The 26536-nt window shown below is 49.6% G+C and overlaps 1 protein-coding gene across 2 annotated transcripts in view; it reads left to right on the forward strand.

The window, feature by feature from the left end:
• The first annotated feature begins 424 nt into the window (after positions 1–424).
• Positions 425–26536, forward strand: part of ANKRD33B (ankyrin repeat domain 33B) — a 100079-nt gene continuing 73967 nt past the window's right edge. For both annotated transcript variants that reach the window (XM_065905717.1, XM_065905718.1), the window contains exon 1: positions 425–790. In XM_065905717.1, coding sequence (XP_065761789.1) covers positions 425–790 — 366 coding nt within the window. The remainder of the gene's footprint in view (positions 791–26536) is intronic.

The raw sequence follows: 26536 nt of genomic DNA on the forward strand, positions 1-26536 counted from the left end.
TTCTCAGCTCCCGGGCACAGCAGCCGGCTGCACCGAACCCGCGGGGCCGAGGCGCCCCCTGCTTGACTCTTAACTTTTGCCAGGATCGCGCCGGGTTGGGGGGGCGGCGCGGGACCCCGGGGCGCACGCCTCCTCGGGCTCGGCCACCCCCGCCCTCTTCCCGCGCGGTCCCCGCCCGCGCCCGCCGCCGCGCTCGGAAAGCCCCCGCGGCTCCTCCTACCCTCGAGGGGCTTTCTCCAGCCTCCGGTGACTCGAGTCTTGCAGCGCGGCCGCCCGGCGCGCGTTTCCGCCGAGCTGGCGCGCGCAGAGCCCTCCTGCTTTTCTGGGGCTGCCGGGGACAAGGGGCGGTGACCTCGGTGCGCGCCCGGCGTCCCCGGCTCCCGGCCCGCTCCCCGGCCCCCCGGCCCGCGCCCCGGCCGCCGGCATGGTGCTGCTGGCCGGGCCCGGGCCGGAGGGCGGCGGGGCGCGCCGCGTGTCCCCAGAGCCACCGTCCCCACCCCGGGACGCGCAGGCCGGGGAGGACCCAGCTGACTACGAGGAGTACGAGGACTTCTCAAGTCTGCCCGACACCCGCAGCATCGCCTCGGACGACTCCTTCTACCCTTACGGAGACGAGGAGGAGTACAGCTCGGTGAGCGCGGAGAGCGCTCCGGAGGCCGTTCCGGAGGGCGTCCCGGAGGCGGCGACCCTCCTGCGCGCCGCCTGCGCCAACGACGTGGGGCTGCTGAGGGCGCTGGTGCGGCGGGGGCCCAGCGCCGAGGAGGTGCAGGAGACCGATCGCAACGGCCGGGTAAGAGCGCGCCCGCGCGGGGTGCGGGGCCCCTCCGCCCTCCTCGGTCCACGCCCGGCGGTGACTTTGCCGCGGCCGAGAGCGCCGTTTCCCGGCCCCATGGGCGCGCGGTGTGCGCGGCGCCCTGGGCGGCCTGCCCATCTCGGGCCGGAGGGAGCCGCACGATTTCTCCGAGGTCACGGCGCCGCGGGGACCGTCGCCAGACCCGCGTGCTTACCGCAGCCCCTTCTAGTTTCCCGCCCGCGGAGTCTTCCGATGCTCCCCTGGGGCCCGCCCTGGGATCTGAGTTGGGGCGTCTCTAGGGTCCCTTCACTCCGGGTCCACTCTGACGGTCAACCCTCCTTGCCTGCAGGGGAAACCCCTTCTGCAAAATGCCCCAGTCGCCCCCAGCGCCCCCAGGGTTCGGTCCTCTAGCTGCCCCTGCGTTTTGCCTTCCACTCCCTAGCGCGGGTCGGCTTCTGCTCACCTCCCGAGTTAGGAGTTGGCTCTGGGACCCCCTGCTTCCTTGCATCCCTCCCCCTGCCCACGCGCGGCCGCGCCCGGTGACCCGCACGGTGGCCGGCCGACGCGATCTCCGATTGGGCTATCCGCACGGTCACCGCGGAGAGCCGGGGGCCATCCCGCGCCCCCCTCCACCGGGCAGGTCCCGGGCAGGGAGCGCAGCCGGGCGGCGGGAGCACACCCGCAGGGCAGGCGGGCGTGGGGGTGGGGAGAAGCACGAGGGATCCATGAGTCATGACAAGACTCAGGGACGATGAGAAACACCGAGAAAAAAAGAAAAAGTTGGCTCGAGAAGGACTGGCTCTCGGAACGCAGCCCACCGAAGTCGCGGGAGGAGACAGACCGCAGTGCGAGCGCGGCGGCCAGGTGCCCGGGGGCCGGTGCCCAGCCGACAGTGACCGCGGTCTCCCTGGCTGTCCCGGTCCCTGGGTCCCGCGGGATGGGCAGCCTCCGCCTGGCGCGCAGCCGGAGCGCAGGTGCCTTTGCTGGGGGGGATCCCACACTGATGGGAAGGAAGTGCGTCTCCTTGGAAACCGGGGGAGTCGGGTGCCTTTGGTTTATCCAGGGGCGGGTTCGGGCGCGCGCGGGTGTTCCTCCCCTGCCTGTGATCTGGGCCGGGCTCAGGCAGACTGGAGCCCCTGCAGGTATGGTTGAACTTGACACCGCAGTTGAACTTGGGGAAGGCTCTCCGCTTGGTGTAATGTGTCAGGTGGTGCTGGCCCCTAGATTCCGAAGGCTCCTAGAGCTGGAGAGGGGCCCGCGTGGGAAGCATCACCCCGGTGGCCCTGGGACACCCCGGGGATGCCTGCACCCCAGCCTTCCCTCTGGCCGCCAGGCGGCCCGGGCTGACTGTGCAGCTCTGCTTTCGCTTTTACCAAGGTGACTTTTCACAGATGTTCACGGCAGACCTCAGTTTCCTGAAGCAGGTAACTGGGGGCTGCCTTAAAGGAAGCCTGACAAGGGTCAGGAAGGGTCAGGAGTGGGGTGGATCTCTCCCCTGTTGGGGGCAGCTTTGGGGTCTCCTGGGGCCTGGGTTGCCCAGCCCCCACTCTGGGCTCCATTAGGCTGAGCTTGGTTGTGTTTCCTTTGGGGGCAAAAGATAAAAGTTGGAAAGCAGCTGTACTGGGGACCGCTGAGGACAACGTGAACCGTCCCCAAGGGGCGTGGGTGTGTCGCACTGAGTTTTGGGGCCTCTTGTGACCGCCTGGAGGGCTTCCCTTGTGGCTCAGTTGGTAAAAAATCCGCCTGCAATGTGGGAGACCTGGGTTCGATCCCTGGATTGGGAGGATCCCCTGGAGAAGGGAAAGGCTACCCACTCCAATATTCTGGCCTGGAGAATTCCACAGACTGTACAGTCCATTGAGTCACAAAGAGTCAGACACGACTCAGCAACTTTCACTGTGAAGGCCTCTCCCTCAGTGCAGAGTCAGGGGTGGCCAGCTCCGGCCTCTCAGCGCCTCTCTGCCTCAGTTTCTCTGCAGTGATGCGGTGCAGTCCGCAGCTTCAATATGCTGGGCTACTGAGCACTGGATCCCTAGCGCACAGCGCTAGGCCGTGTTTATTGTCTTGTCCTGTTTTTTACTCACCTACCTTCTCCATGCTCGGAAGAGACATCCTCCTGGTTTAAAAAAAATGTTCTTGCGGCCAGGCAAAGCTATTTTCCTTTGTGCTTTTCCCCTTGATTACAGAGTCTCCCTTCATTTTTCTGTTCTGAGCCTCCTCTCTGCTCCACACCACATTAGGATGGAGAAATGGCCCACAGCCCATCAATGACAAAGACCCACAGCCCATCAAGCCCTTTTATCTTCTGATCAGAAGGAGTGGGTCCTGTGTTCTGGGCTTTGAGGGGGTGAGGCGAGAGCTTCTGTTCTTCCCGGTGGCTTCTTGATCCTGTTATCAAACAGCCTCTGTCTTTCTGAAGCACTTTGAAAGACTGAAGTGTCACAAGGACCAAGACACGACCCTGTAGCACATGGGGTAGTGAGTCACTGATGAGCGTTCACTGCAGACCTACTGTGTGCAAGGCATGAGTGGGCGCTGCAGAGTCTCCTGAATCAAACAGTCTCTGCCTTGAGAGTCTTCACCTTTTAGTTGAGGAAGAACTCAGAGCAATAGTACCCAGTGCTTAGAGAGTAATAGTGCCCAGTACTCAGAGAGTAATAGTACCCAGTACTTAGACAATAATAGCACCCAGTGCTTAGACAGTAATAGTAACCAGTGCTTAGAGAGCAATAGTACCCAGTGTTTAGAGAGTAACAGTACCCAGTGCTTAGAGAGCAATAGTACCCAGTGCTTAGAGAGTAACAGCACCCAGTGCTTAGAGAGCAATAGTACCCAGTGCTTAGATAGTAATAGTAACCCGTGCTTAGAGAGCAATAGTACCCAGTGCTTAGAGAGTAATAGCACCCAGTGCTTAGAGAGTAACAGTACCCAGTGCTTAGAGAGTAGTAGCACCCAGTGCTTAGAGAGTAACAGCACCCAGTGCTTAGACAGTAATAGCACCCAGTGCTTAGAGGGTAGCAGCGCCCAGTGCTTAGAGAGTAACAGCACCCAGTGCTTAGACAGTAATAGCACCCAGTGCTTAGAGAGTAACAGTACCCAGTGCTTAGAGGGTAGTAGCACCCAGTGCTTAGAGAGTAATAGCACCCAGGGCTTAGACAGTAATAGCACCCAGTGCTTAGAGAGTAACAGCACCCAGTGCTTAGACAGTAATAGCACCCAGTGCTTAGAGGGTAGTAGCACCCAGTGCTTAGAGAGTAACAGCACCCAGTGCTTAGAGAGTAACAGCACCCAGTGCTTAGAGAGTAACAGTACCCAGTGCTTAGAGGGTAGCAGCGCCCAGTGCTTAGAGAGTAACAGTACCCAGTGCTTAGAGGGTAGCAGCGCCCAGTGCTTAGAGAGTAACAGCACCCAGTGCTTAGAGGGTAGTAGCGCCCAGTGCTTAGAGAGTAACAGCACCCAGTGCTTAGACAGTAATAGCACCCAGTGCTCAGAGAGTAATAGTACCCAGTGCTTAGAGGGTAGTAGCACCCAGTGCTTAGTAACAGTACCCAGTGCTTAGAGGGTAGTAGCACCCAGTGCTTAGAGAGTAACAGCACCCAGTGCTTAGAGGGTAGCAGCGCCCAGTGCTTAGAGAGTAACAGTACCCAGTGCTTAGAGGGTAGTAGCGCCCAGTGCTTAGAGAGTAACAGCACCCAGTGCTTAGACAGTAATAGCACCCAGTGCTCAGAGAGTAATAGTACCCAGTGCTTAGAGGGTAGTAGCACCCAGTGCTCAGAGAGTAACAGTACCCAGTGCTTAGAGGGTAGTAGCACCCAGTGCTTGGAGAGTAACAGTACCCAGTGCTTAGAGAGTAACAGTACCCAGTGCTTAGAGGGTAGCAGCGCCCAGTGCTTAGAGAGTAACAGTACCCAGTGCTTAGAGAGTAATAGCACCCAGGGCTTAGACAGTAATAGCACCCAGTGCTTAGAGAGTAACAGCACCCAGTGCTTAGACAGTAATAGCACCCAGTGCTCAGAGAGTAATAGTACCCAGTGCTTAGAGGGTAGTAGCACCCAGTGCTTAGTAACAGCACCCAGTGCTTAGAGAGTAATAGCACCCAGTGCTTAGAGAGTAACAGTACCCAGTGCTTAGAGGGTAGCAGCGCCCAGTGCTTAGAGAGTAATAGCACCCAGTGCTTAGAGAGTAACAGCACCCAGTGCTTAGATAGTAATAGCACCCAGTGCTTAGAGGGTAGTAGCACCCAGTGCTTAGAGAGTAACAGCACCCAGTGCTTAGACAGTAATAGCACCCAGTGCTCAGAGTAATAGTACCCAGTGCTTAGAGGGTAGTAGCACCCAGTGCTTAGTAACAGTACCCAGTGCTTAGAGGGTAGTAGCACCCAGTGCTTAGAGAGTAACAGTACCCAGTGCTTAGAGGGTAGCAGCGCCCAGTGCTTAGAGAGTAATAGCACCCAGTGCTTAGAGAGTAACAGCACCCAGTGCTTAGATAGTAATAGCACCCAGTGCTTAGAGGGTAGTAGCACCCAGTGCTTAGAGAGTAACAGCACCCAGTGCTTAGACAGTAATAGCACCCAGTGCTCAGAGAGTAATAGTACCCATGCTTAGAGGGTAGTAGCACCCAGTGCTTAGTAACAGTACCCAGTGCTTAGAGGGTAGTAGCACCCAGTGCTTAGAGAGTAACAGTACCCAGTGCTTAGAGGGTAGCAGCGCCCAGTGCTTAGGGAGTAGCAGCACCCAGTGCTTAGAGAGTAACAGCACCCAGTGCTTAGAGAGTAACAGCACCCAGTGCTTAGAGAGTAACAGTACCCAGTGCTTAGAGGGTAGCAGCGCCCAGTGCTTAGGGAGTAGCAGCACCCAGTGCTTAGAGAGTAACAGCACCCAGTGCTTAGAGAGTAACAGCACCCAGTGCTTAGAGAGTAACAGTACCCAGTGCTTAGAGGGTAGCAGCGCCCAGTGCTTAGAGAGTAACAGTACCCAGTGCTTAGAGGGTAGCAGCGCCCAGTGCTTAGAGAGTAACAGCACCCAGTGCTTAGACAGTAATAGCACCCAGTGCTTAGAGAGTAACAGCACCCAGTGCTTAGACAGTAATAGCACCCAGTGCTCAGAGAGTAATAGTACCCAGTGCTTAGAGGGTAGTAGCACCCAGTGCTTAGTAACAGTACCCAGTGCTTAGAGGGTAGTAGCACCCAGTGCTTAGAGAGTAACAGCACCCAGTGCTTAGAGGGTAGCAGCGTCCAGTGCTTAGAGAGTAACAGCACCCAGTGCTTAGAGGGTAGTAGCACCCAGTGCTTGCAGAGTAACAGTACCCAGTGCTTAGAGAGTAACAGTACCCAGTGCTTAGAGGGTAGCAGCGCCCAGTGCTTAGAGAGTAACAGCACCCAGTGCTTAGAGGGTAGCAGCGCCCAGTGCTTAGAGAGTAACAGCACCCAGTGCTTAGAGGGTAACAACGCCCAGTGCTTAGAGAGTAACAGCACCCAGTGCTTAGAGGGTAGCAGCGCCCAGTGCTTAGAGGGTAGTAGCACCCAGTGCTTAGAGAGTAACAGCACCCAGGGCTTAGAGGGTAGCAGCGCCCAGTGCTCAGAGAGTAACAGCACCCAGTGCTTAGAGAGTAACAGCGCCCAGTGCTTAGAGAGCAATAGTACCCAGTGCTTAGAGGGTAGCAGCGCCCAGTGCTTAGAGAGTAACAGCACCCAGTGCTTAGAGAGTAACAGCACCCAGTGCTTAGAGGGTAGTAGCGCCCAGTGCTCACAGCCAGAGGCAGGACGTGAGAGGAGCTCTGTAGAAGTGCAGAGCAGGTGTCTCGGAAGCCAGGAGCTGAGGACAGTCAGGGAAGCCCAGTGAAGGGTGACTTTTGGAGGTGGTGGTGGGAGGACTTTCTAGGCAGGCAGATGGCACCAAGGCGGTGGTTGGTCACGGTGCGGGACAGTGTGGCCGCTGAGGCTGGAGGGGCTCCCCGGGGCTAGCTGCTGAGGGCCCGGTACTATTACTTGGCCCGAAGCAGCTGGCTAAGAAATGGGAAGCTGGGAAATCCGGTGTCAGCGTGCCTGTGTCCGGCCTCGGGGCTGTGATGCCCCTCCGCACACGGCACACGACTCAGCCGCTCACTGCCTTCAGCTTCAGGGCATCTCCTCAGGGAAGTCTTTCCTCCTGTCCCCAGCCAGGTCAGCAGCTCCTGGAGCCAGGGAGGACGGTCCGGGTTCAGAGATGGAGGGCTGCATCGGTAGGTAGGGTGGTCATTTGAGAGAACAGGTGACGTTCTAGCAAAGGCAGAGAGAACAGGGCTTCCTTGGTGGCTCGGTGGTCAGGAATCCACCTGCCGACGCAGGGGACATGGGCGGATCCTGCCCGGGAAGATTCCATGTGTCCCGGGGCAGCGAAGCTCGTGTGCCGCAACGCTGAAGCCCGAGCACCCTAGAGCCTTGCTATGCAACACGAGGAGCCGCCTCAGTGAGAAGCCTGCGTGCTGCAAGTAGGGAAAGCCTGATCGTAGCCACGAAGACCCAGCACAGCCAAAAAAAAAAAAAAAAAAAAAACCCGAGTCACAACATTTAAAATGGAAAGATGCAGAGAAGAAAACTCGGGAAGGGCACATCAGGAAGAGGGCACGGCAAGTGCAAAGGCCCTGAGGCAGGACTCTTTGGGTGCTGGTCTGTGATTAGTAGCAGTAAAAAGCTTATGGAAAGCCTGAGTGTTTTTGCTGGAGGAGAAGGGTAATTGCCTTAACTAGTAGACCACTTGGGCCTTCCTGGTGAGTCAGTGGTAAAGAATCCACCTGCTGATGCAGAAGCTGCTGGTTCCATCCCTGGGCTGGGAAGATCCCCTGGAGAAGGAAGTGACTACCCACTCCAGCATTCTTGCCTGGGAAATCCCCCAGACAGAGGAGCCTGGCAGGCTACAGTCCATGGGGTCGCAAAGAGTCCGGATACGACTGAGTGTCCAGACAACAACAGCTGAACTGCTCACAGGCTGCAGATAGCAGCTTCCCGGGAGAAAAATGTCTCTAAAGGCTTTTTAGGGGTTGTGTTTATTGAGCTGTCAGCCTCTGGTCCGTCAAGAAGAGAGTTTGCTGAGCTGAGAGAGGTTTCATTTTGCTGGAGTTAACTAAGGATCAGACTTGTTTTGTTTAAGAAGATGTGTTCTGGGGACTTCCCTGATGGTCCAGTGGTTAAGAGTCCAGGTTTCCAATGCAAGGGGTGAGGCTTCAATCCCTGGTCAGAGAACTAGATCCCCCGTGCTGCGCTGCATGGCCAAGAAAAATAAAAAGGTCTGTCGTTTCCTGGCTCCTGAGATCTGTAGAATTTTGGACATGGCTCAGCAGAGGCTCCTTCTAAAATATTTATTGTTCTAAAAGGATTGCATAATTGAATATGCAACATGTAAATATTTGTCAAACAATCCTTCAGAAGTATTCAGAGTGTGCTCTGCTGTCTTGTAGATTTATGCTTGTTTTGTTCCCGCTGACTCGGGGACAATTCTCCTTCTTAATTCTTCACTTCTCTCCGGAGGTAAGCTCCTGACAGCTCTGCAGAGAGGACTGAAACCAAAGGAAGTGTTTGTGCTGTGTTCACTGTTACAGAACGGCGGTTTGAATGTCAGACAACTCTTGAACCAAATTAGGCCCAATTTTGTAACCTTGAAAATATTGTACTCCTTTCTTTCTTTTTTTTTTTTTTAAATAAACTTATTCTGGTCATGCCATGTGGCTTATCAGAACTTAGTTCCGTGGCCAGATATTAAATCCAGGTCCTCAGCAGTGAAAGCAGAAGCCCTAACCACTGGACCACTAGGGAAGTCCCCCTCCTCTCTTGATGGGATTCTTCTCTTACATGTTTAAGTTCCAGGGCCTCTTGCTGAAATGTTTCAAAGACCCCCTCCACCCATTTGCTCGATTGGCTCAGGAATGGCTGCAGTCACCATCTACAGTGAGTTTGGAGCCCAAGAAAATAAAGTCTCTGACTGTTTCCATTGTTTCCCCATCTATTTGCCATGAAGTGATGGGACCAGATGCCATGATCTTAGTTTTTTTAATGTTGGGTTTTAAGCCAGCTTTTTCACTCTCCTCTTTCATCTTAATCAAGAGGCTCTTTAGTTCCTCTTCACTTTCTGCCATAAGAGCAGTGTCTTATGCATATCTGAGGTTATTGATATTTCTCCCAGCAATCTTGATTCCAGCTTGTGCTTCCTCCAGCCTGGCATTTTTCATGATGTACTCTGCATATAAGTTAGATAAGCAGGGTGACAATATACAGCTTTGACGTATTCCTTTCCCAAGTTGGAACCAGTCTGTTGTTGTCCGGTTCTGTTACTTCTTGACCTGCATATAGATTTCTCAGGAGGCACGTTAGGTGGTCTGGTATTCCCATCTCTTAAAGAATTTTCCAGTTAGTTGTGATCCACCCAGTCAAATATTGGCATATTGATTATTGGCATAGTCAATAAAGCAGAAGTAGGTGTTTTTGTGGAACTCTCTTGCTTTTTTGATGATCCAGTGGATGTTGACAATTTGATCTCTGGTTCCTTTTCCTTTTCTAAATCCAGCTTGAACATCTGGAAATTCTCTGTTCAGGTACTGTTGAAGCCTGGCTTGGAGAATTTTGAGCATTACTCTGCTAGCATGTGAGATGAGTGCAATTGTGTGGCAGTTTGAACAGTCTTTGGCATTGCCTTTCTTTGGGATTGGAATGAAAATTGACCTTTTCCAGTCTTGTGGCCACTGCTGAGTTTTCCAAATTTGCTGGCATATTGAGTGCAACACTTTCACAGCATCTTTCAGGATTTGAAATAGCTCAACTGGAATTCCATCACCTCCACTAGCTTTGTTCATAGTGATACTTCCTAAGGCCCACTTGACTTCACATTCCAGAATGTCTGGCTCTAGGTGAGTGATCACACCGTCGTGATTATCTGGGTCGTGAAGATCTTTTTTGTATAGTTTTTCTGTGTATTCTTGCCACCTCTTCTTAATATCTTTTGCTTCTTTTAGGTCCCTACCATTTCTGTCCTTTACTGTGCTCACCTTTTATGAAATGTTCCCTCGGTATCTCTGATTTTCTTAAAGAGATCTCTAGTCTTTCCCCATTCTATTGTTTTCCTCTACTCCTTTGCACTGATCACTGAGGAAGTGATTTTTTTTTTTTAATGTTGATTTATTTGGCTGGGCTCGGTTTTAGTTGCAGCATGTAGAATCATGTAGAATCTAGTTCCCTGACCAGGAATCCAACCCGCGCTCCTTGCAGTGGAAGCACAGAGTCTAAACCACTAGACCACCAAGGAAGTCCCCCATTTCTTTCATTTTCTGGTTGAAAAAGGACAGGACTTCCCTGACAGTCCAGTGCTTGAGACTTCATGCTTCCACTGTAGGGGGCAAGGGTTTGATCCTTGGTTGGGGAACTAAGATTTCACATACTGTGAGGCATGGCAAAAAAACACACACACAAAAAAGGACATGATTTTTTAAAGAGTAATTTTCGGTTCACAGCAAAATTGAGGGGAAGGAACAGAGATTTCCCACATATCCTCTGCTCTCCCTAGGCGCATCCTCCTGTCCCTATTGTCAACACCCCCCACCAGAGTGGCACGTTTGCTGTGACTGATGAAGTCACACTGATACATCATAATCACCCAAACTCCATGGTTTACCTTAGGGCTCACCCTTGGGGTTAGACATTGTGTTGTTTCATTTCTGTGTCATGTTCCACTCTTTTGGGACCCCATGGACTGGATGTAGCCCGCCAGGCTCCTCTGTCCATGGGATTTCCCAGGCAAGAATACCGGAGCGGGTTGCCATTCTGGGGGTTTGGACAAACGTGTGATGACTCGTATTCACCAGTGTAGTGTCATAAAGTGTCCCTTGTGTTCTTCGTGTAAGTGTATCGGTTTTCTATGGCCACGGCAATGCTGCATAACAAGTAACTGAAACCTCACGGGCGTGCACACCAGTCACGTGTTGCCGAGGGTGGCCCGGCCCAGCCCATCTCAGCCGGGTTTGCCTTTAGCTGGGGCTGGCTGCAGCTGCCGGGACGGGGGACAGTCTCGGCTGGCGTGGCTGGACTCTGCGCTGTGGCCTCTCCTCCTGCTGCAGGCTGGCCTGGGCCTGCTCTCCGAGGCAGGGCGGACTTGCCAGGGAGCAAGCAGAGCGAGGAAGGTTCAGAGTCCGTTCTGCTGAAGTAGGTTACAAAGCCAAGCCTGGATTTACCCTCTAAGTGTGAATCTGCTTTTGCTTGTAGTGGATGCTGTTCACTAACCCTCAGCATTTCTGTTTAGTTAAAATTTTTCTTTGTTGAGGAACATTTCAGATAGGTGCCCAGGTAGAAAGTATCAAGAACCTCCCATGTCCTAACCATCCAGCCTCATTGAGTATCAGCTCCTGAAGGCCTGTTGTAATTTTGATGGACAGAGTTATATTTAATGCTACTTTTGGTATGTGTGTGTGTAGGTTTCAGAAACCTAGGAGAAGCATTATCAGGGGGTTTTGAAGCCGGGATGGATTTCAGAGGTTGGTGGTCCCTACTATTTTTTAGTAGAAGAAAGTGGGGCCCAGGGAAGAGGGCCTCTAGATATGTCAGGAGAGCTGGGTTCTAGAGTGACCCAGAAATGGTCCATGGTCTGCCTTTTGACTCCCATGAGCCTCTCCAAGGGGTTTCTGGGCCTCCCACCTTTGCCTCCTGGCTGCACTTGAGGAAGGGGCTACCCAGAAATTCTGTGGGGTGATTTTATACTGTTGATTTCTTTTCTATCCTATGTTTGTAAAGGAAGACTAAGACAGAGGTGTTATAAAAATCTAAAGCAGTCAGAGAGTTTAGGAATTCTTTTGGAATCTCATTTATTTGCCCAAGCTTCATGTCAATATGATAAGTGAGCTATTATTTAAAACTACTTTGAATGGCAACTTCTAGTAGATATGGTTACAGTATCGGGAAAACTTTACAGTATGGGGAAAGCTTTAAGTGTGATTTAACTAACTGTAAGTTACTAAAATTCAATTCCTCTGGCCAGACCTTTAGGTCAGTAACTGATGGTTATAGGATTATTCGGATTTTCTCTTTCTTCCTGAATCCATTATGGTAATCTCTGTTTTTCTAGGAGGCTGTTCCATTTTTTTCTCCTAAGTTTTAAAGGTTAGTAGTATGAGCTTTTTACAGAATTCTCTTTTTAATCTCTGCTATAGCATATTATATCCTGGGTTTTTGCATTTTTGCATTTGAGCTGTTTCTCTTTTGTGATGTTGTTGCTTAGTCCCTCAGTCGCGTCTGACTTTATCTCATCAAAAGTATTTTATTGTCTTTTCAGAGAATCAACTTTTGTTCTGGATCTGTTTCCTTTTTCGCTATTTCATTAATTTCTGCTCTCCTTTTTATTATTTCCTTCCTCCAGGTTTATTCTACATATAACTTTCAAAGTATCACTTTCATTTTTCCCCATAAGTTTTGATATGTAACATTTTATTATTGTTACATTCTCATTTACATTAATGATTTCCTCTTTTTTTTTGACCTAGCATTTATTTAGAATGTTATTTAATTTTTTAAAATATATGTTGTTAGGCTTTATATAAAATAACTTTGAAGCCTGATTCAGAGACTATGGTCTGTGTGATGCTTTGAAAATTTTTGAGACTGACTTTATAGCCTATTGGTCCAGTAATTCTAAATCATAATGAAAGTCACTCAGTCGTGCCCAACTCTTTGCTACCTCATGGATGATGCAGTCCATGGAATTCTCCAGGCCAAAACACTGGAGTGGTAGCCTTTCCCTTCTCCAGGGGATCTTCCCAACTCAGGGACTGAATCCAGGTCTCCCACATTGCAGGCAGATTCTTTACCAGCTGAGCCACAAGGGAAGCCCAAGAATATTGGAGTGGGTAACCTATCCCTTCTCCAGTGGATCTTCCAGACCCAGGAATCAAACCAGGGTCTCCTGCATTGCAGGTGGATTCTTTACCAACTGAGCTATCAGGGAAGCCCCAATTATCTAAATCACAACCATGTGATATTTTATAATTTCTCCAAATTAAGTCAAAATAATTCCATATGTAAAACAATATGTAATTTCCTTTAATTAAAAGAAATAAGGATGTAGAGAAGTTGTTAAACTATGCGAACAAAGGAAATATGTTTCATTCTAGACGGTTGGGAAGTAATTCTTTTAGACAGTTGGTAGAATAATGGTGTATGTATGGTGTCTGTGTGTGTTTATGAGTTCAGATTTTATGATGAAGTATGATATTAAAAATCCTTGATGTCACTCAGTGTGTGTACAAAAAGAATAGAGACAATTTTTAGTGGTATTTCTGAATTTTGAAGACAGTTGAAGGTGGCATTTACTTATTTCTACTAAGTCAGGGACACGGAAATGAAGGGAGATGCAAAATCCAAAGTGACAGTTGGGTAGGTGGCAAAATTGTATTGGAGGGGTGGGATTTGAGAGCAATTTCAAAGTATCAGAAAAGCAGTGTACACTTCCAAAGGCATATCGATGTCAGCTCTAAATGAGTTCAGATCCAGGGCAGGCATGTGATGGGGCAGGGGGAGACGAAGGAATCAAGCATTTCCCTCTGGTGTCTGTTTCTGAGATGTAGCTGGCTCGTGGGTGAGAGATCACATCTGGTGAGGGACATCCCAGCGGAGAGAGGCGTGGAGGCGAGGCCAGGGGAGAGGCAGGACCTCTGCTCAGGGCTGGTGCCTGCCAGTAAGGGGTGTCACATTTAGAGCAGCATGTTTGCTGGGATAGGGAAAGACACGTGAAAAATAAAGGGCTTCCCTGGAGGCTCAGTGGTAAGGAATCGGCCTGCCAGTGCAGGAGACACGGGTTCCATCCCTGGTCTGGGGAGCTCCCACGTGGCTCGGGGCACCTAAGCCCGTGTGCCCCGAGGGTTGATCCTGTGTTCCTGGAGCCCATGCTCTGCAGCAAGAGGGCAGCGAGAAGCCTGTGCCCCACAACTAGAGAGGAACCCCTGCTTGCTGCAGCTAGGGAAAAGCCCACGCAGCAGTGAAGACCCAGCGCAGCCAAAGAAATGAATAAATAAGGAAGGAAGGAAGATGGAGAAATTAGGCTAAGTCAGAAAAAAAAATCTCTAAGGATTATATGCCATGTGGTTCTACTTACGTAATCCTCTCGAAGTAATGCAGTTGTAGAGATGGAGAACTTCTCTTGGGCTTCCCTTGCGGCTCAGCTGGTAAAGAATCCGCCTGTAATGCGGGAGACCTGGGTTCAATTTCTGGGTGGGGAAGATGCCCTGGGGAAAAGAAAGGTTACCAACTCCAGTGTTGTGGCCTGGAGAATTCCATGAACTGTATAGTCCATGGGGTCGCAAAGAGTCAGACACGACTGAACGACTTTCACTTTCAGAGATGGAGAACAGACTGGGGGTTGCTGGGTTAGGGCTCTGCGGGGAGGAGTGGATGGTACTCTGGCTGGGACAGGCCTGCTTCTCTATCATGGTGGTGGTTACGTGGAGCTGCACGAAGGTTACAATGGCAGAGAACTACACACACAGACACACACAGACACACACACAGACACACACTGGGGACCCCTGAACAAGCTCTGTGGAATGGAGCAATGCCCCTTTCATGATGCTCTTGCACTGTAATTATGCAAGATGTTGACACTGGGGAGGAAGGCTGAGGGGGTGGCTTCGTGTCAGTTGACCACTATTTCAAAATCAAAAATTTAGTAAAAATGAGGGAAGGCATGCATTACCTTTTATCTGCAGCCCTCCCACATCAATAGACTGGATTTTGGAAACTAAAGCAAGATCAGACGTGGTTAATATGGGGAGACGGGACTGATGGGACTATTGGGTGTTTGAACATTGCTACTCAAGTTTGGTTCAATGAGGTGATCATCTAGGGTTTGTTCCCAAATGCAGGATCCAAGGCCCTCCCTAGATGTGCAGAACTGGAGTCTGCACTCTTGGTGATGGGCATGTTCACTTGTGGGAAGAACTATGAAACTTTATTCTGAGAGGAGAAAGCAAGTGTAGTGGCCAAAGATGGTAGCCTTAGGTTGGTCACATGACCCTGGACAAGTCACAGGGTCTTCCCAGCCTCAGTTTCCTCTGGATGCCCATCTAGAAAAGGGGATGCTTTTTATGAGACTCACAATAACCTCATGGAAGTTCTAGGCAGAATGAATCAGTGACTTAGGCATAACAGTGGGTGCTCAGTGAGGGTGGCTGTTATTTCTGTGGGTGAATTAACCTCAAGATGGGTTTCTAGTCCTGCAGCTTCAATTTCAGCCAAGGGAAAAGTTGGGAGCAAATTAAACGTCTAGCCAAAGAGGAGCGGTCAAGCCAATAGCGTGTCTGTCACTTGGTAAGGGCCCTTTTGTAAATGTAAACGTTGGTTAAGAGGGTAGATCTTGGGTTATGTGTTCGTACTTTGAGGACAGTGGTGGCTGGGGCCATGGGTGCAGGCGAAGCAAGGTGGGAGGGGAGGGCAGGGGACTGGGACCCCATCTCGGGAGCACCTTTTACTGTGGGTGGTGGCGGTGGCGGCTTGGAGGAGAGTGGGCAGAGTCCAAACTCATTTCCTGTGAGTTCATGGTCTTGCAGCGCCCTGGGAGGGAGCCCTGGTACATCCTGGGACTCTCAGGGCCTGACCCAGTCCTGACGTTCTGCTGTGAGCAAGCAGCTGCGGTGGGTTCCTGAAGTCCCTTTCACTTCTGTTTCACCTCCCAGGCATCCCCAAGGACCTGGCCCTGCCTGCTGTGAGCAGGAGGGTCAGGCTGCATCGCTTCCTTCTAGACCTTCCAGCCTTTGTATTCGGAAACACAATGGTCATGTGCTAAAAATAGCAGCGGTGACATAGCCGCCTGGATGGTTTTGTGGATCTGAGTCAGGCCTTCTTTCCTTCGTCATAGGAAATGGGTGGGTTTCTAGGAAATGAATTCTGTGTACGGTAGCACCGGGATGGTCCGACAGCTGGACCAGGGTGAGGATTCCTGGTGTCACCTGGAGATGCTCTTGCCTGCTGACCGTCCTGTTTCAGAGGACCCAGTGCTTAGGGGAGCCTGTGGTTCCACAGTGAAAAGGGACATAGAGGACACCGTGGAACAGGGGAGGGAATGACTCTGATGCATCTTGTCACCCACAGGTCCACCTCTGTTGATGGGTGCAGGAACAGGCCACCTCTGAGGTCCCCAGGCTCACCCTCCATGTGCGCTGGTGGGTGGGAAGCACCCCCTGGTGCTGAAGGGGGATCAGGTCTCTCCGGTCTGCCCAGAATTTCCTTGTGTTGGCATCAAAGTCCCACATCCTGGGAAACCCCTGTGCCCCTGGCCAACTGGGATGTCCAGTCATCCTGCCTAGGATGTGTGTATGTGTTGGGGCCACACACAAAGTGTCACCTCACAGAAGCTGAAAGGCCCACTGACCACAGAATTCCTCCTTCAGCAGAACCTGGAAAAGCTACTTGGGAGGAAAGCTATTGCATTAAGTTCTAGTTGGACCACAAAGAAGGCTGAGTGCCGAAGAATTGATGGTTTCACAGTGTGGTGCTGGAGAAGACTCTTGAGAGTCCTTTGGACAGTAAGATCAAACTAGTCAATCCTAAAGGAAATCGACCCTGAATATTCATTGGGAGGACTGATGCTGAAGCTGAAGCTCCAGTACTTTGGCCACCTGATGTGAAGAGCTGACACATTGGAAAAGATCCTGATGCTGGGAAAGATTGAGGGCAGGAGGAAAAGGGGACAACAGAGGATGAGATGGTTTGGATGGCATTGTCGACTCAATGAACATGAGTTTGAGTAAACTCCAAGAGGTGGTGAAGGACAGGGAAGCCTGGTGCGCTGCAGTCCATGGGATCGCAAAGAGTCAGAACAACTGAGCAGCAGTATCTGGGCCACGTCCGCTGAGAGGGAAGCATCTGCCTGAATGAAGTCGCTTAGACTGGGTCCTTTGATCGCACGAGAGAGCTGTCAGCCGCGGGGGACACGGCATAGATGCATCTCCCTGGGAGGATTTTGGGAGACCAGAGAGCCCTTGATCTGTGAGGACCCATGGCAGGAGGGCCTGGAGTGGGGTTCCTCTCCGCTACTATACCTGGAAAGTAGAATAAATGCATTTCTCTAAAAAATTCAGCTACTTAATCGCATAGACATATATACGCCACCATGTGTAAAGTAGACAGTCGGTGAGAAGTTGCTATGTAACCCAGGCAGCCCGGCCTGGTGCCTTGTGATGACCTAGAAGGGTGGGGTGGGGAGAGAGGGAGGCACAAGAGGGAGGAGGTACATGGATAATTATGGCTGATTTGCGCTGTCCTACGGCAGAAACCAACACAGCACTGTAAAGCCGTTTTTCTCCAATTAGAAAATAAAATTTAAAAAATTCAGCTACTTGTCATAAAATGCACCAGGAAATCTCTGGTGGATTTGTTTCAAACAGAAACAATGATTTTTAAATGTCTGGCGTAAACAAATCTAAATCCTTTGATTTGCTTAGAATGAGGTACAAGTACATGGGGGCCTTCCCTGGTGGCTCAGATGATAAAGAATCCGCCTGCAATGCAGGAGACCCGGGTTCAATCCCTGGGTCGGGAAGATCCCCTGGGGAAAGGAATGGCAGCCCACTCCAGGATTCTTGCCTGGAGATTCTTCATGGACAGAGGAGCCTGGCGGGATATAGTCCAAGGGGTCGCAAAGAGTCGGACACGACTGAGCGACTTTGACTCACTCACTCACAAGTGCAGTGAGTTAGCCTACTTCATTTGCAAAAGGCAGTGACTCACAGTGATTCTACTAATAATATCGTTGGACCCAAAAAGTACTTAAGGTACTGTTACCTTATTTCTTAAAGTTACATAAGGTTAATTGGGTTGAGGGGCCTTTGAAAAGAGCTAAAAACTCATCAACATTTTGTTTGCATCTGGCAAGTTCTGTCTATCAACCTGCAGATGGCTTGATTTCAACATGTTTCTTAAAAGAATATTTATTTTGTATATATTACTTATTTGGCTGCATTGGGTCTTAGCTGTGGCTCTCAGGCTGGTCATTGCAACATGCCGGATCTTTTGTTGCAGCGGGTGGGCGGGCTCTCTAGCTGTGGAGCGTGGGCTCTGTAGTTTTGCCTGGAGGGCTTGGTTGCCCTGTGGCGTGTGAGATCTTAGTTCCCCACCAGGGATCAAACCCGTGTCCCATGCATTCACGGTGGATTCTTAACCAGTGGACCGCCAGGGAAGTCCCTCGACATAAGTTTTGGCAAATATGTGCAGGTCCATGCTTCCTTGTTAATGACGTGAGTACTTTAGAAAAGAGTCAAAGTTAGAAGAGCAGAGGGACTTCCCAGGTGGTGCTAGAGAATCTGCCCGCCACTGCAGGAGACATCAGAGATGTGGGTTCAATCCCTGAGTCAGGAAGATCCCCCGAGGAGGGCATGGTAACCCACTCCAGTATTCTTGCCTGGAGAATTCCATGGACAGAGCAGCCTGAAGGACTATAGTCCATGGGGTCGCAGAGTCAGACACGAGTGAGCGACTTAGCAGGCACCCAGGCAAGAAGAAAAGAGACCTTTTCTGCCCCCAGAGAAGTGGATATTACTGAATGTTAGCTATTAAAATGTGTTTTCATCCATTTGGACTCCTGTGACAGAACACCAGGCTGAGTGGCTTATAAAAATCAGATATTTAGTTTTCACAGCTCTGGAGGCTGGAAATTCAAGATCAGGGCCCTGCAGACTCAGTGTCTGATGAGGGCTCGATTCCTGGTTCACAGAGGGCCATCTTCTCTGAATCTTCACTTGACAGAACCAGGGAAGGGGCCTTGTAGGGTCTCGTTATAAGAATGCTCATCCACCTTCATGATCCAATCCCCCAAAGGCCCCACCTCCTAGGACCATCACACCTGAGGGTTAGGATTTCAGTGTATGAATTTTGGGGGGACACAGACATTTAATCTATAGCAAAACACATCAGTTGCTGAAAGGATATATATATGTATATTTAATGCATTTAAAGTGTCTTTCCACTTGCAGAAAAGGTACATAGTTTTTTTTTTTTTTAATATTTGTGGAAATATATGTGCAGGTCTCTTACTCAAAAAATTCCAGAGTCTGTATGTGGACCATGGGATGGGTTTACATGTAGAGAATCTCCCTCTCTAAAAATAGAGAATCCTGCTTTTCTGGGATTTTAAAAAGAAGCTTAGATGTGTAAAATGAAACTGTTGAAAATTAAGTAGTCAGAAGATGCCTTGAAATAGAAAAAAAAAATTCTCAAAGGAAACTAAACCTTTCAAGTTCTACGTGATGGGAAATCCCCAAAATGCAAAATTAAAGGAAGTAATCTGAAAAGGAAAGTGAAGAAAATGTATTGTTTTTTTTTTAAAACAGTGTTGATATATAATTCACATAGTATACAATTCACTCATTTAAAAGTTTACAATTCAGTGCTTTTTAGTATATTCACAGATGTGTGCAGGCATCACCACAGTCCCTGTTAGAACATTCATCTCAGAAAGAAACCTTGTACCCCTCAGCTGTTCCCTTCTATTCTCCATCCCCTCCAACCCTGAGCAACTAGTATCTCCTTTCAAGATCTTAACTGTAAATTTCTGGTAAATTACGGTATATGGTAAGACGTCACCTTTAAAAAAAAAGTATGCAAAGCCTTAAGTTTTAGCCATGTCACAGTGAGCCTTGGGCAGAGCTGTCCTTTTAATTCACCTCTGCTTGCATTTGCTGATCTGTCACTGAGCTCCTCAAAGTGTGGCCCCCATCCAGCAGTGTCCGTGGGGACCTGGGAATTGGGAACTCTGGGGTGGGATCCCTACTGTGTTCGCAGCCCTCCAGGGGGTTCTGATGCGAACTCTGGGTACCCCTTGTTGTTTAGTCGCTCAGTCGTGTCCAACTCTTTGTGGCCTTATGAACTACAGCACGCCAGGCTTCCCTGTCCTTCACTATCTCCTGGAGTTTACTCAGACTCATGTCCATTGAGGTGATGATGCCATCCAACCACCTCATCTTTTTTTGCCACCTTCTCCTCCTGCCCTCAATCTTTCCAGCATCAGGGTCTTTTCCAGTGAGTCGACTCCTTGCATCAAGGGGCCAAAGTATTGGAGCTTCAGCTTTACCATCCAATGACTATTCAGGGTTGATTTCCTTTAGGATTGACTTGGTCTCCTTGCTGTCCAAGGAACTCTCAAGAGTCTTCTCCAGCATCACAGTTTGAAAGCATCAGTTCTTCAGGGCTCAGCCTTCTTTATGGTCCAACTCTCAGATCTGTATCTGACTACTGGAAAAAACCATAGTTTTGACTATATAGACTTATATGGGGATTCTCCAGGCAAGAATACTGGAGTGGATTGACATGCCCTCCTCCAAGGGGTCTTCCCAACCCAAGGATCGAACCCAGGTCTCCCTCATTGCAGGTGGGTTCTTTACCGTCTGAGCCCCAGGGAAGCCCTGGGTATCCCGGTGGACTGCATTTCCATCTCCTTTACTGTCTCTGCCAATCTCTCTTTGAAGAGTCTGTGCTTGGGCACGGCCCCACTGGTCTGAAGAGAGGCTGGAGGTCTGCGTCCTCAGGCTTGTCTGGATTCCCCACCTTTCTCGCTCTTGCATCAGGGGATGATGGTTGTGTTGAGAGCAAGGCCAGCCTGGTGTTGTCCTTGACTGGGTCTCCGGGGCCGAGGACTTGGGACGTGCTCACTGAGAGATACCCCTTCTTGGGTGGACTTGGTCCCCACTTGCTGCTGGCTTGGCGGCTGTCCCTCACTGCCTCTCATGACTTTTTCCACCTTTCCCTCTGCTAGTTCTTTCCCTTCTTCTTGCAACATCTTTGGATCTCTCTGGTCCTAAAAATGAAAACACACACATGCACAAACTCCAAATCAAAGAAACCCATGTCTGACTTGCCCACAGGCACCCAAAATTCCTCTGTTTCCAAAAGCCAAGGGCATGTGGAGCTGCTGGGTACTTGCCCCGGTGACCGATGCCCAGCCTCACCCCGGGGGCTGGGGGGCTGTTCCTGCACCTTCTCTGGTTGCCCCTGCCGCTCAGTCTGCAGCTTCATTGTTGGGCATCAGAAAGCATCCTTTCCTGGGTTCTGACTTCATGCTCTTAAGCTCTGATATCTTCCTTCCCAACCCCCGCTTGGCCTAGGACAGGGCCGCCTGTACCTCGCGCCCCCCTTCCTCCCACCAGCATTTTGGAATCAGAAACTGACACCCGTCCCTGGGGAGCTGCGGGGTGGAGTGCAGTGCCCATGTGGGAGCCGCCCACTGCAGGATCTTGTCTGTGGCCTGACCTGGGATGACAGTATCCGGTCCCTGAGGCTGGGATCACACCCCCCAGTGCCACCTCCGGAGACTCCTGGGTCCCCTGCACACCGCCCACTTCCAGTCTCCCCCGAACCTTCTGGTTTCCACTTCTTTGCCCTGAGGCTCTTTTTAAGCAGCTTGTCTCTCTTTACTCCCCGGCTGTGGTTCTTTTTAAGTGTCAGCGTGGTTAGGCTATCACACCTAGTTATTTAAGCACACTAGTGCTGTTACAAGTATCTGGTGCAGATGGTTAGCAGTCACCATCCGCTGACTTGAACTCAGGATGACCGCTGATGATCTGGGTCGGTCTCATCCAATCAGTTGAAAGCCTCAAGAGCAAAACCCGGGTTTCCGGGGAAGAAGAATTTCAGCCGTGAGACTGCAGCATCGGCTCCTGCCTGAGTTTCCAGCCTGGCAGCCCCCGCCATCATGTGAACCAGTTTCTTAAAATACATCTCTTTGTGTCTCTATCCCCATTTGGTTCTGTCTCTGCAGAAGCCATTCTTTGAGAATCTCACCTGCTGGCAGAAACGCCCCCACTCCGCCCCCAGGCTGGTCTAGCTGATGCCAGCTCTCAGCCCACGACTGCTCTCCCAAAGTCAGCCTTGCAGTCAAGATCAGCTGCAGGGTTTCTCCCGCCAACCTCCCAGCATCTCGGACTTTCCGTGAACTCATCATGACCCCTCAGCCCCAACTTTTGGGCACTGTTTCTGTTGCCAAGCCTCTGTGGGGATATAACCGGGATAGCCCCGGGGTTCTGTGCTTGAAAAGGTCCATGTTTGGGGTGCTGCTCTACTGTTGCTGTCCCGAAATTCTTAATGATTTTGAATCTGGGGCTCCTTATTTTCCCTTGGCGTCAGGACTGCAAATTACGTAGCTGACTCTGGTTGCCCCATGCTGCTGACCGCTCGTATTTGCAATCCCGCAGCTGAGCCAACTTCACTCGTCTCTCATATACAGTCATGTTCTAAGCCCTGCACAGCCTCTGGTGATGGTGTCCCACTTTTCACTGGGGTCTCACTGCCTCTCTAATCTGGGGCTTTGAGACAGCTCACCTTAACAAGTGTGGTGCTTCCCCGTGGGTCTCCCCACCGCATCTCACCACTTTTCAGTCTGTTCTGCCACCACCGGATTTATTTTCATTTGTGCGGCTTGTGTTACAACAACATCATCTTCAGAAGCCCTTTCTTGGACTTCTCAGGGGGCACGGTGGATGGGAATCTGCCTGCCAATGCAGGGGACATGGGTTCAATCCCTGGCCTAGGAGGATTCCCCATGACGCGGGGTAACTAAGCCCGGGAGCCACAGCTACTGAAGCCCCGTGCCTAGAGCCCCATGCTCTGCAGCAGGAGAAGCCCCCACAGGGAGAGGCCGACGCGCTGCAACGAAGGTTACCAGGAGATTACTGTCTGTAACTAGAGAAAGCCTCTGTGTAGCAATGAGACCCTGTGCAATTAAAAAAAAAAATGTTAAAAAATAAAGAAGCAGCAACCCTTCCTTGTAGGTCCCCAGCAATACTTGATTCTCCACTGTTTCCTATTGTGTCACAGAAGCAGGTGACTTGCTGTCCCCAGAATCACGGCCAATCCTTATTCTCCCTCAGTTCAGTTCAGTCGCTTAGTCGTGTCCGGCTCTTTGTGACCCCATGAACCGATGAACACCAGGCCTCCTTGTCCATCACCAACTCCCAGAGTTTACTCAGCCTCGTGTCCATTGACTCGGTGATGCCATCCAACCATCTCATCCTCTGTCGTCCCCTTCTCCTCCTGCCTTCAATCTTTCCCAGCATCAAGGTCTTTTCAAATGAGTCGGCTCTTTGCATCAGGTGGCCAAAATATTGGAGTTTCAGCTTCAACATCAGTCCTTCCAATGTACACCCAGGACTGATCTCCTTTAGGATGGGCTGGTTGGCTCTCTTTGTAGTCCAAGGGACTCTCAAGAGTCTTCTCCAATACCACAATTCAAAAACATCACTTCTTCAGCACTCAACTTTCTTTATAGTCCGACTCTCACATCCATACATGACCACTGCATGTAGTCATGCAGTACCAGCCAGAGGTGTCAGACGAGACTAGGACAGACACATTCCTCTCACTATTGCAAGGCAGTCTCAGGTGTCCCCTTGTCCGAGAACTCTCACCCCCCTCGCTGGATGACTTCTCTCTGACATTGGAATCTCATCACTATTTGCAATTTGTTTGAGACTCCTTTCTTTCTGCTGTGTTTTTTGATGACTGATTGATATTGTCTCTCTCTAAGCTTGATCAATTCTGTGAGGGGAAGTCCTTAGCCTCATTCATTCAGCTTGTGTCTCCTGAGTCAAGCAGAGTTTGTTGCACATAGTAGGTGGTTTGTATCTGCCTGTTGGATGAAGTTTGGCTACTGTGTCTTGCTGCCAGTTATAGAACCTTGATTTGAAAATACTTGAAAAATACAGTTTCAGGCCTCACACTTAAGTTATTAACCGTTTTGAGTTGATTCTTGTGGTTGGTGTAAGATAAGGGTCAAATTTCATTCTTTTGCAAGTGAACACGGTTCCCAGTACTATTAATTAAAGAGACTAACTTTTCTCCACTGTTTATTCTCCATCGGTGTCTTTGTCTAAAATTAGTTGACCATACGGGTTGGGCCTCCTTGATAGCTCAACTGGTAAAGAATCTGCCTGCAATGCAGGAGACCCAGTTCGATTCCTGGGTTGGGAAGATCCGCTAGAGAAGGGATAGGCTACCTACTCCAGTGTTCTTGGGCTTTCCTGGTGGCTCAGCTGGTAAAGAATCCGCCTGCAATGTGGGACACCTGGGTTCGATCCCTGGCTTGGGAAGATACTCTGGAGGAGGGAACAGCTACCCCCTCCAGTATTCTGGCCTGGAGAATTCCACGGACTGTATAGTCCATGGGGTCCCAAAGAGTCAGACATGACTGAGCAACTTTCACTTTCACACATGGTTGGGTTTATTTTGGGGCTCTCTATTCTGTTTCATTGATCTGTGTGTCTGTTTTTGTGCCAGTATTATACTGTTTTGATTACTATTGCTTTGTAAGAGAATTTGAAATCAGGAAGTGTAATGCTTTCAACTTTGTCTTCTTTATCAAGATTGCATTGGCTGGTTGGGGTCTTTTGTGGTTCCATACAAATTTTAGGATTGTTTACTCTATTTCTGTAAAAAAAAATGCCATTAGAATTTTGATAGGGATTGTGTTGAATCTGGATGTCACTTTGGATAGCGTGGACATTTTAGCAACATTGATGCTCCTGTATCTTTCTATTTAATTGTGTCTCCTTCAGTTTGTTTCACCAAAGTTTTATAGTTTTCAAGGTACAGATCTTCACCTCCTTGATTAAATGTATTCCTGTGTATTTTATTCTTTTTGATCCCATTGTAAATAGGATTGTTTTCTTGATTTCCTTTTTTGGATAGATCTTGGTTGATATAAAGAAATGCAATTGATTTTTGCAGGTAGATTTTTTTTATCATGCAACTTTACTGGACTTGTTTATTCTAACAATTGTTTTTTTTTTTTTTTTTTGGTGGAGTCTTTAGGGCTTTCTCTATATAGCATCATGTTGCTGTTGTTGTTTAGTCATGTCTGACTCTTGTGTGGCACCGTGGACTGTAGCCCACCAGGCTCCTTTGTCCATGAGATTTCCCAGGAAGGAATACTAAAGTGGGTTGCCATTTCCTTCTCCAGGGGTTCTTCCTGACCCAGGAATCAAACCATTTGCAAACAGATAATTTTACTCGTTCCTTTCTTATTTGGATGCTTTTTATTTCTTTGTCTTGTCTGATACCTCTGGCTAGTACTTCTAGTAGTATCTTGAATAGATATGGTGAGAGTGGTCATCCTTGCCTTGTATCAGAAGTTAGATGAAAGACTTTCAGTTTTACCCCATTGATTAAGATGTTAGCTATGGGCTTGTTATACATGGCCTTTATTGTATTGAGACTTCTCAACCTTGGCAGTACTGATGTTTGGGGATGCCTGATTCTTTGCTGTGGGAGCTGACCTGTGCGTTGCAGGTTGGCGAGCAGCTGCCCTGGCCTCCACTCACTAGCAGACCTGTCCTGCCCCAGGGTGACGACCAAAAATGTCCGCAGACATTGCCAGATGTCCCTCTATAGGGACAGGGGGAAAAACTACTCCCTGCTTGAAAATTACTGAAACAGAGAATAAAGGCACCAAAATTCTTTGAATTGCATGTAGACGTGAGTGCTTTTTATATGGGGAAATTCTTGAGGCTGTAGAAAGATCTAGAGTATTTGGCAAGCGTGATTGCTCTCTCCTCCCTCTTCTCAGTAAAAGCTTTGTCAGATGCTGTTTATTTTTTAAATTAAAAAGTTTTTTTTTCACTTATCAATTTTCATTATATGAAATGTGTAAGCTAGAGAATTAATTCTATATACATTTTTTCTTTTTTTCCAGTCGCACCATGCGGCTTGTGGGATCTTAGTTCCCTGACCAGGGATCAAACCTGGGTCCTTGGCCACAAAAGTCTGGAACCCTAACCACTGACCCACCAGGGAATTTCCTGATTCCCTGTCAGGTGTTTTTTGGAGGGCTTTTTTTTTTTTTTTTGTATTTTTTTTAAAGTTAAAGCATTTACATGGTGACTGCAGCCATGAAATTAAAACACGCTTGCTCCTTGGAAAAAAATTATGACCAATGTAGACAGCATGTTAAAAAGCAGAGACATTTCTCTGCCAATTAAGGTCCATCTAGTCAAAGCTTTGGTTTTTCCAGTGGTCATGTATGGATGTGAGAGTTGGACTATAAAGAGAGCTGAGCGCCGAAGAATTTATGCTTTTGAAGTGTGGTGTTGGAGAAGACTCTTGAGAGTCCCTTGCACTGCAAGGAGATCCAACCAGTCCATCCCAAAGGAAATCAGTCCTGAATATTCATTGGAAGGACTGATGCTGAAGCTGAAACTCCAATACTTTGGTCACCTGATGTGAAGAACTGCCTCATTTGAAAAGACCCTGATGCTGGGAAAGATTGAAGGCAGGAGAAGGGGACGACAGAGGATGAGATGGTTGGATGGCATCACCGACTCGATGGACATGAGTCTGAGTAAACTCTGGGAGTTGGTGATGGACAGGGAGGCCTAGCGTGCTGCAGTCCATGGGGTCACAAAGAGTCGGACGTGACTGAGTGACTGAACTGAACTGAACTGAAGTGACTTCGTAGGAGGTTTGTATTTACCAGCTCTTCTGAGAGCTCCTATTCCATGAGAAAGAAACCTATGAGTAGAATGCCCAGCACTTGTAAACGCTTCTTAGTTTCTTATTTGGAGTGTTTGTTATTAGAATCTTGACATTTGACTTGTATTTTCCTCTTGAAAAACACTTGTAATTGGACAAGTTGTGCTTTTAAACATGTAATATGAGAAGGTTCTCCCCGGGAGGCGTGACCCATCCACTCCATATCCACCGAGGCTGCCATTCTCGATGAGGACTCTGTCTTTATCCCCGAGCCAGGAGGACCCTGG

The sequence above is a fragment of the Muntiacus reevesi genome, chromosome 14 (genome assembly GCF_963930625.1).
Source record: "Muntiacus reevesi chromosome 14, mMunRee1.1, whole genome shotgun sequence".
Taxonomy (NCBI): domain Eukaryota; kingdom Metazoa; phylum Chordata; class Mammalia; order Artiodactyla; family Cervidae; genus Muntiacus; species Muntiacus reevesi.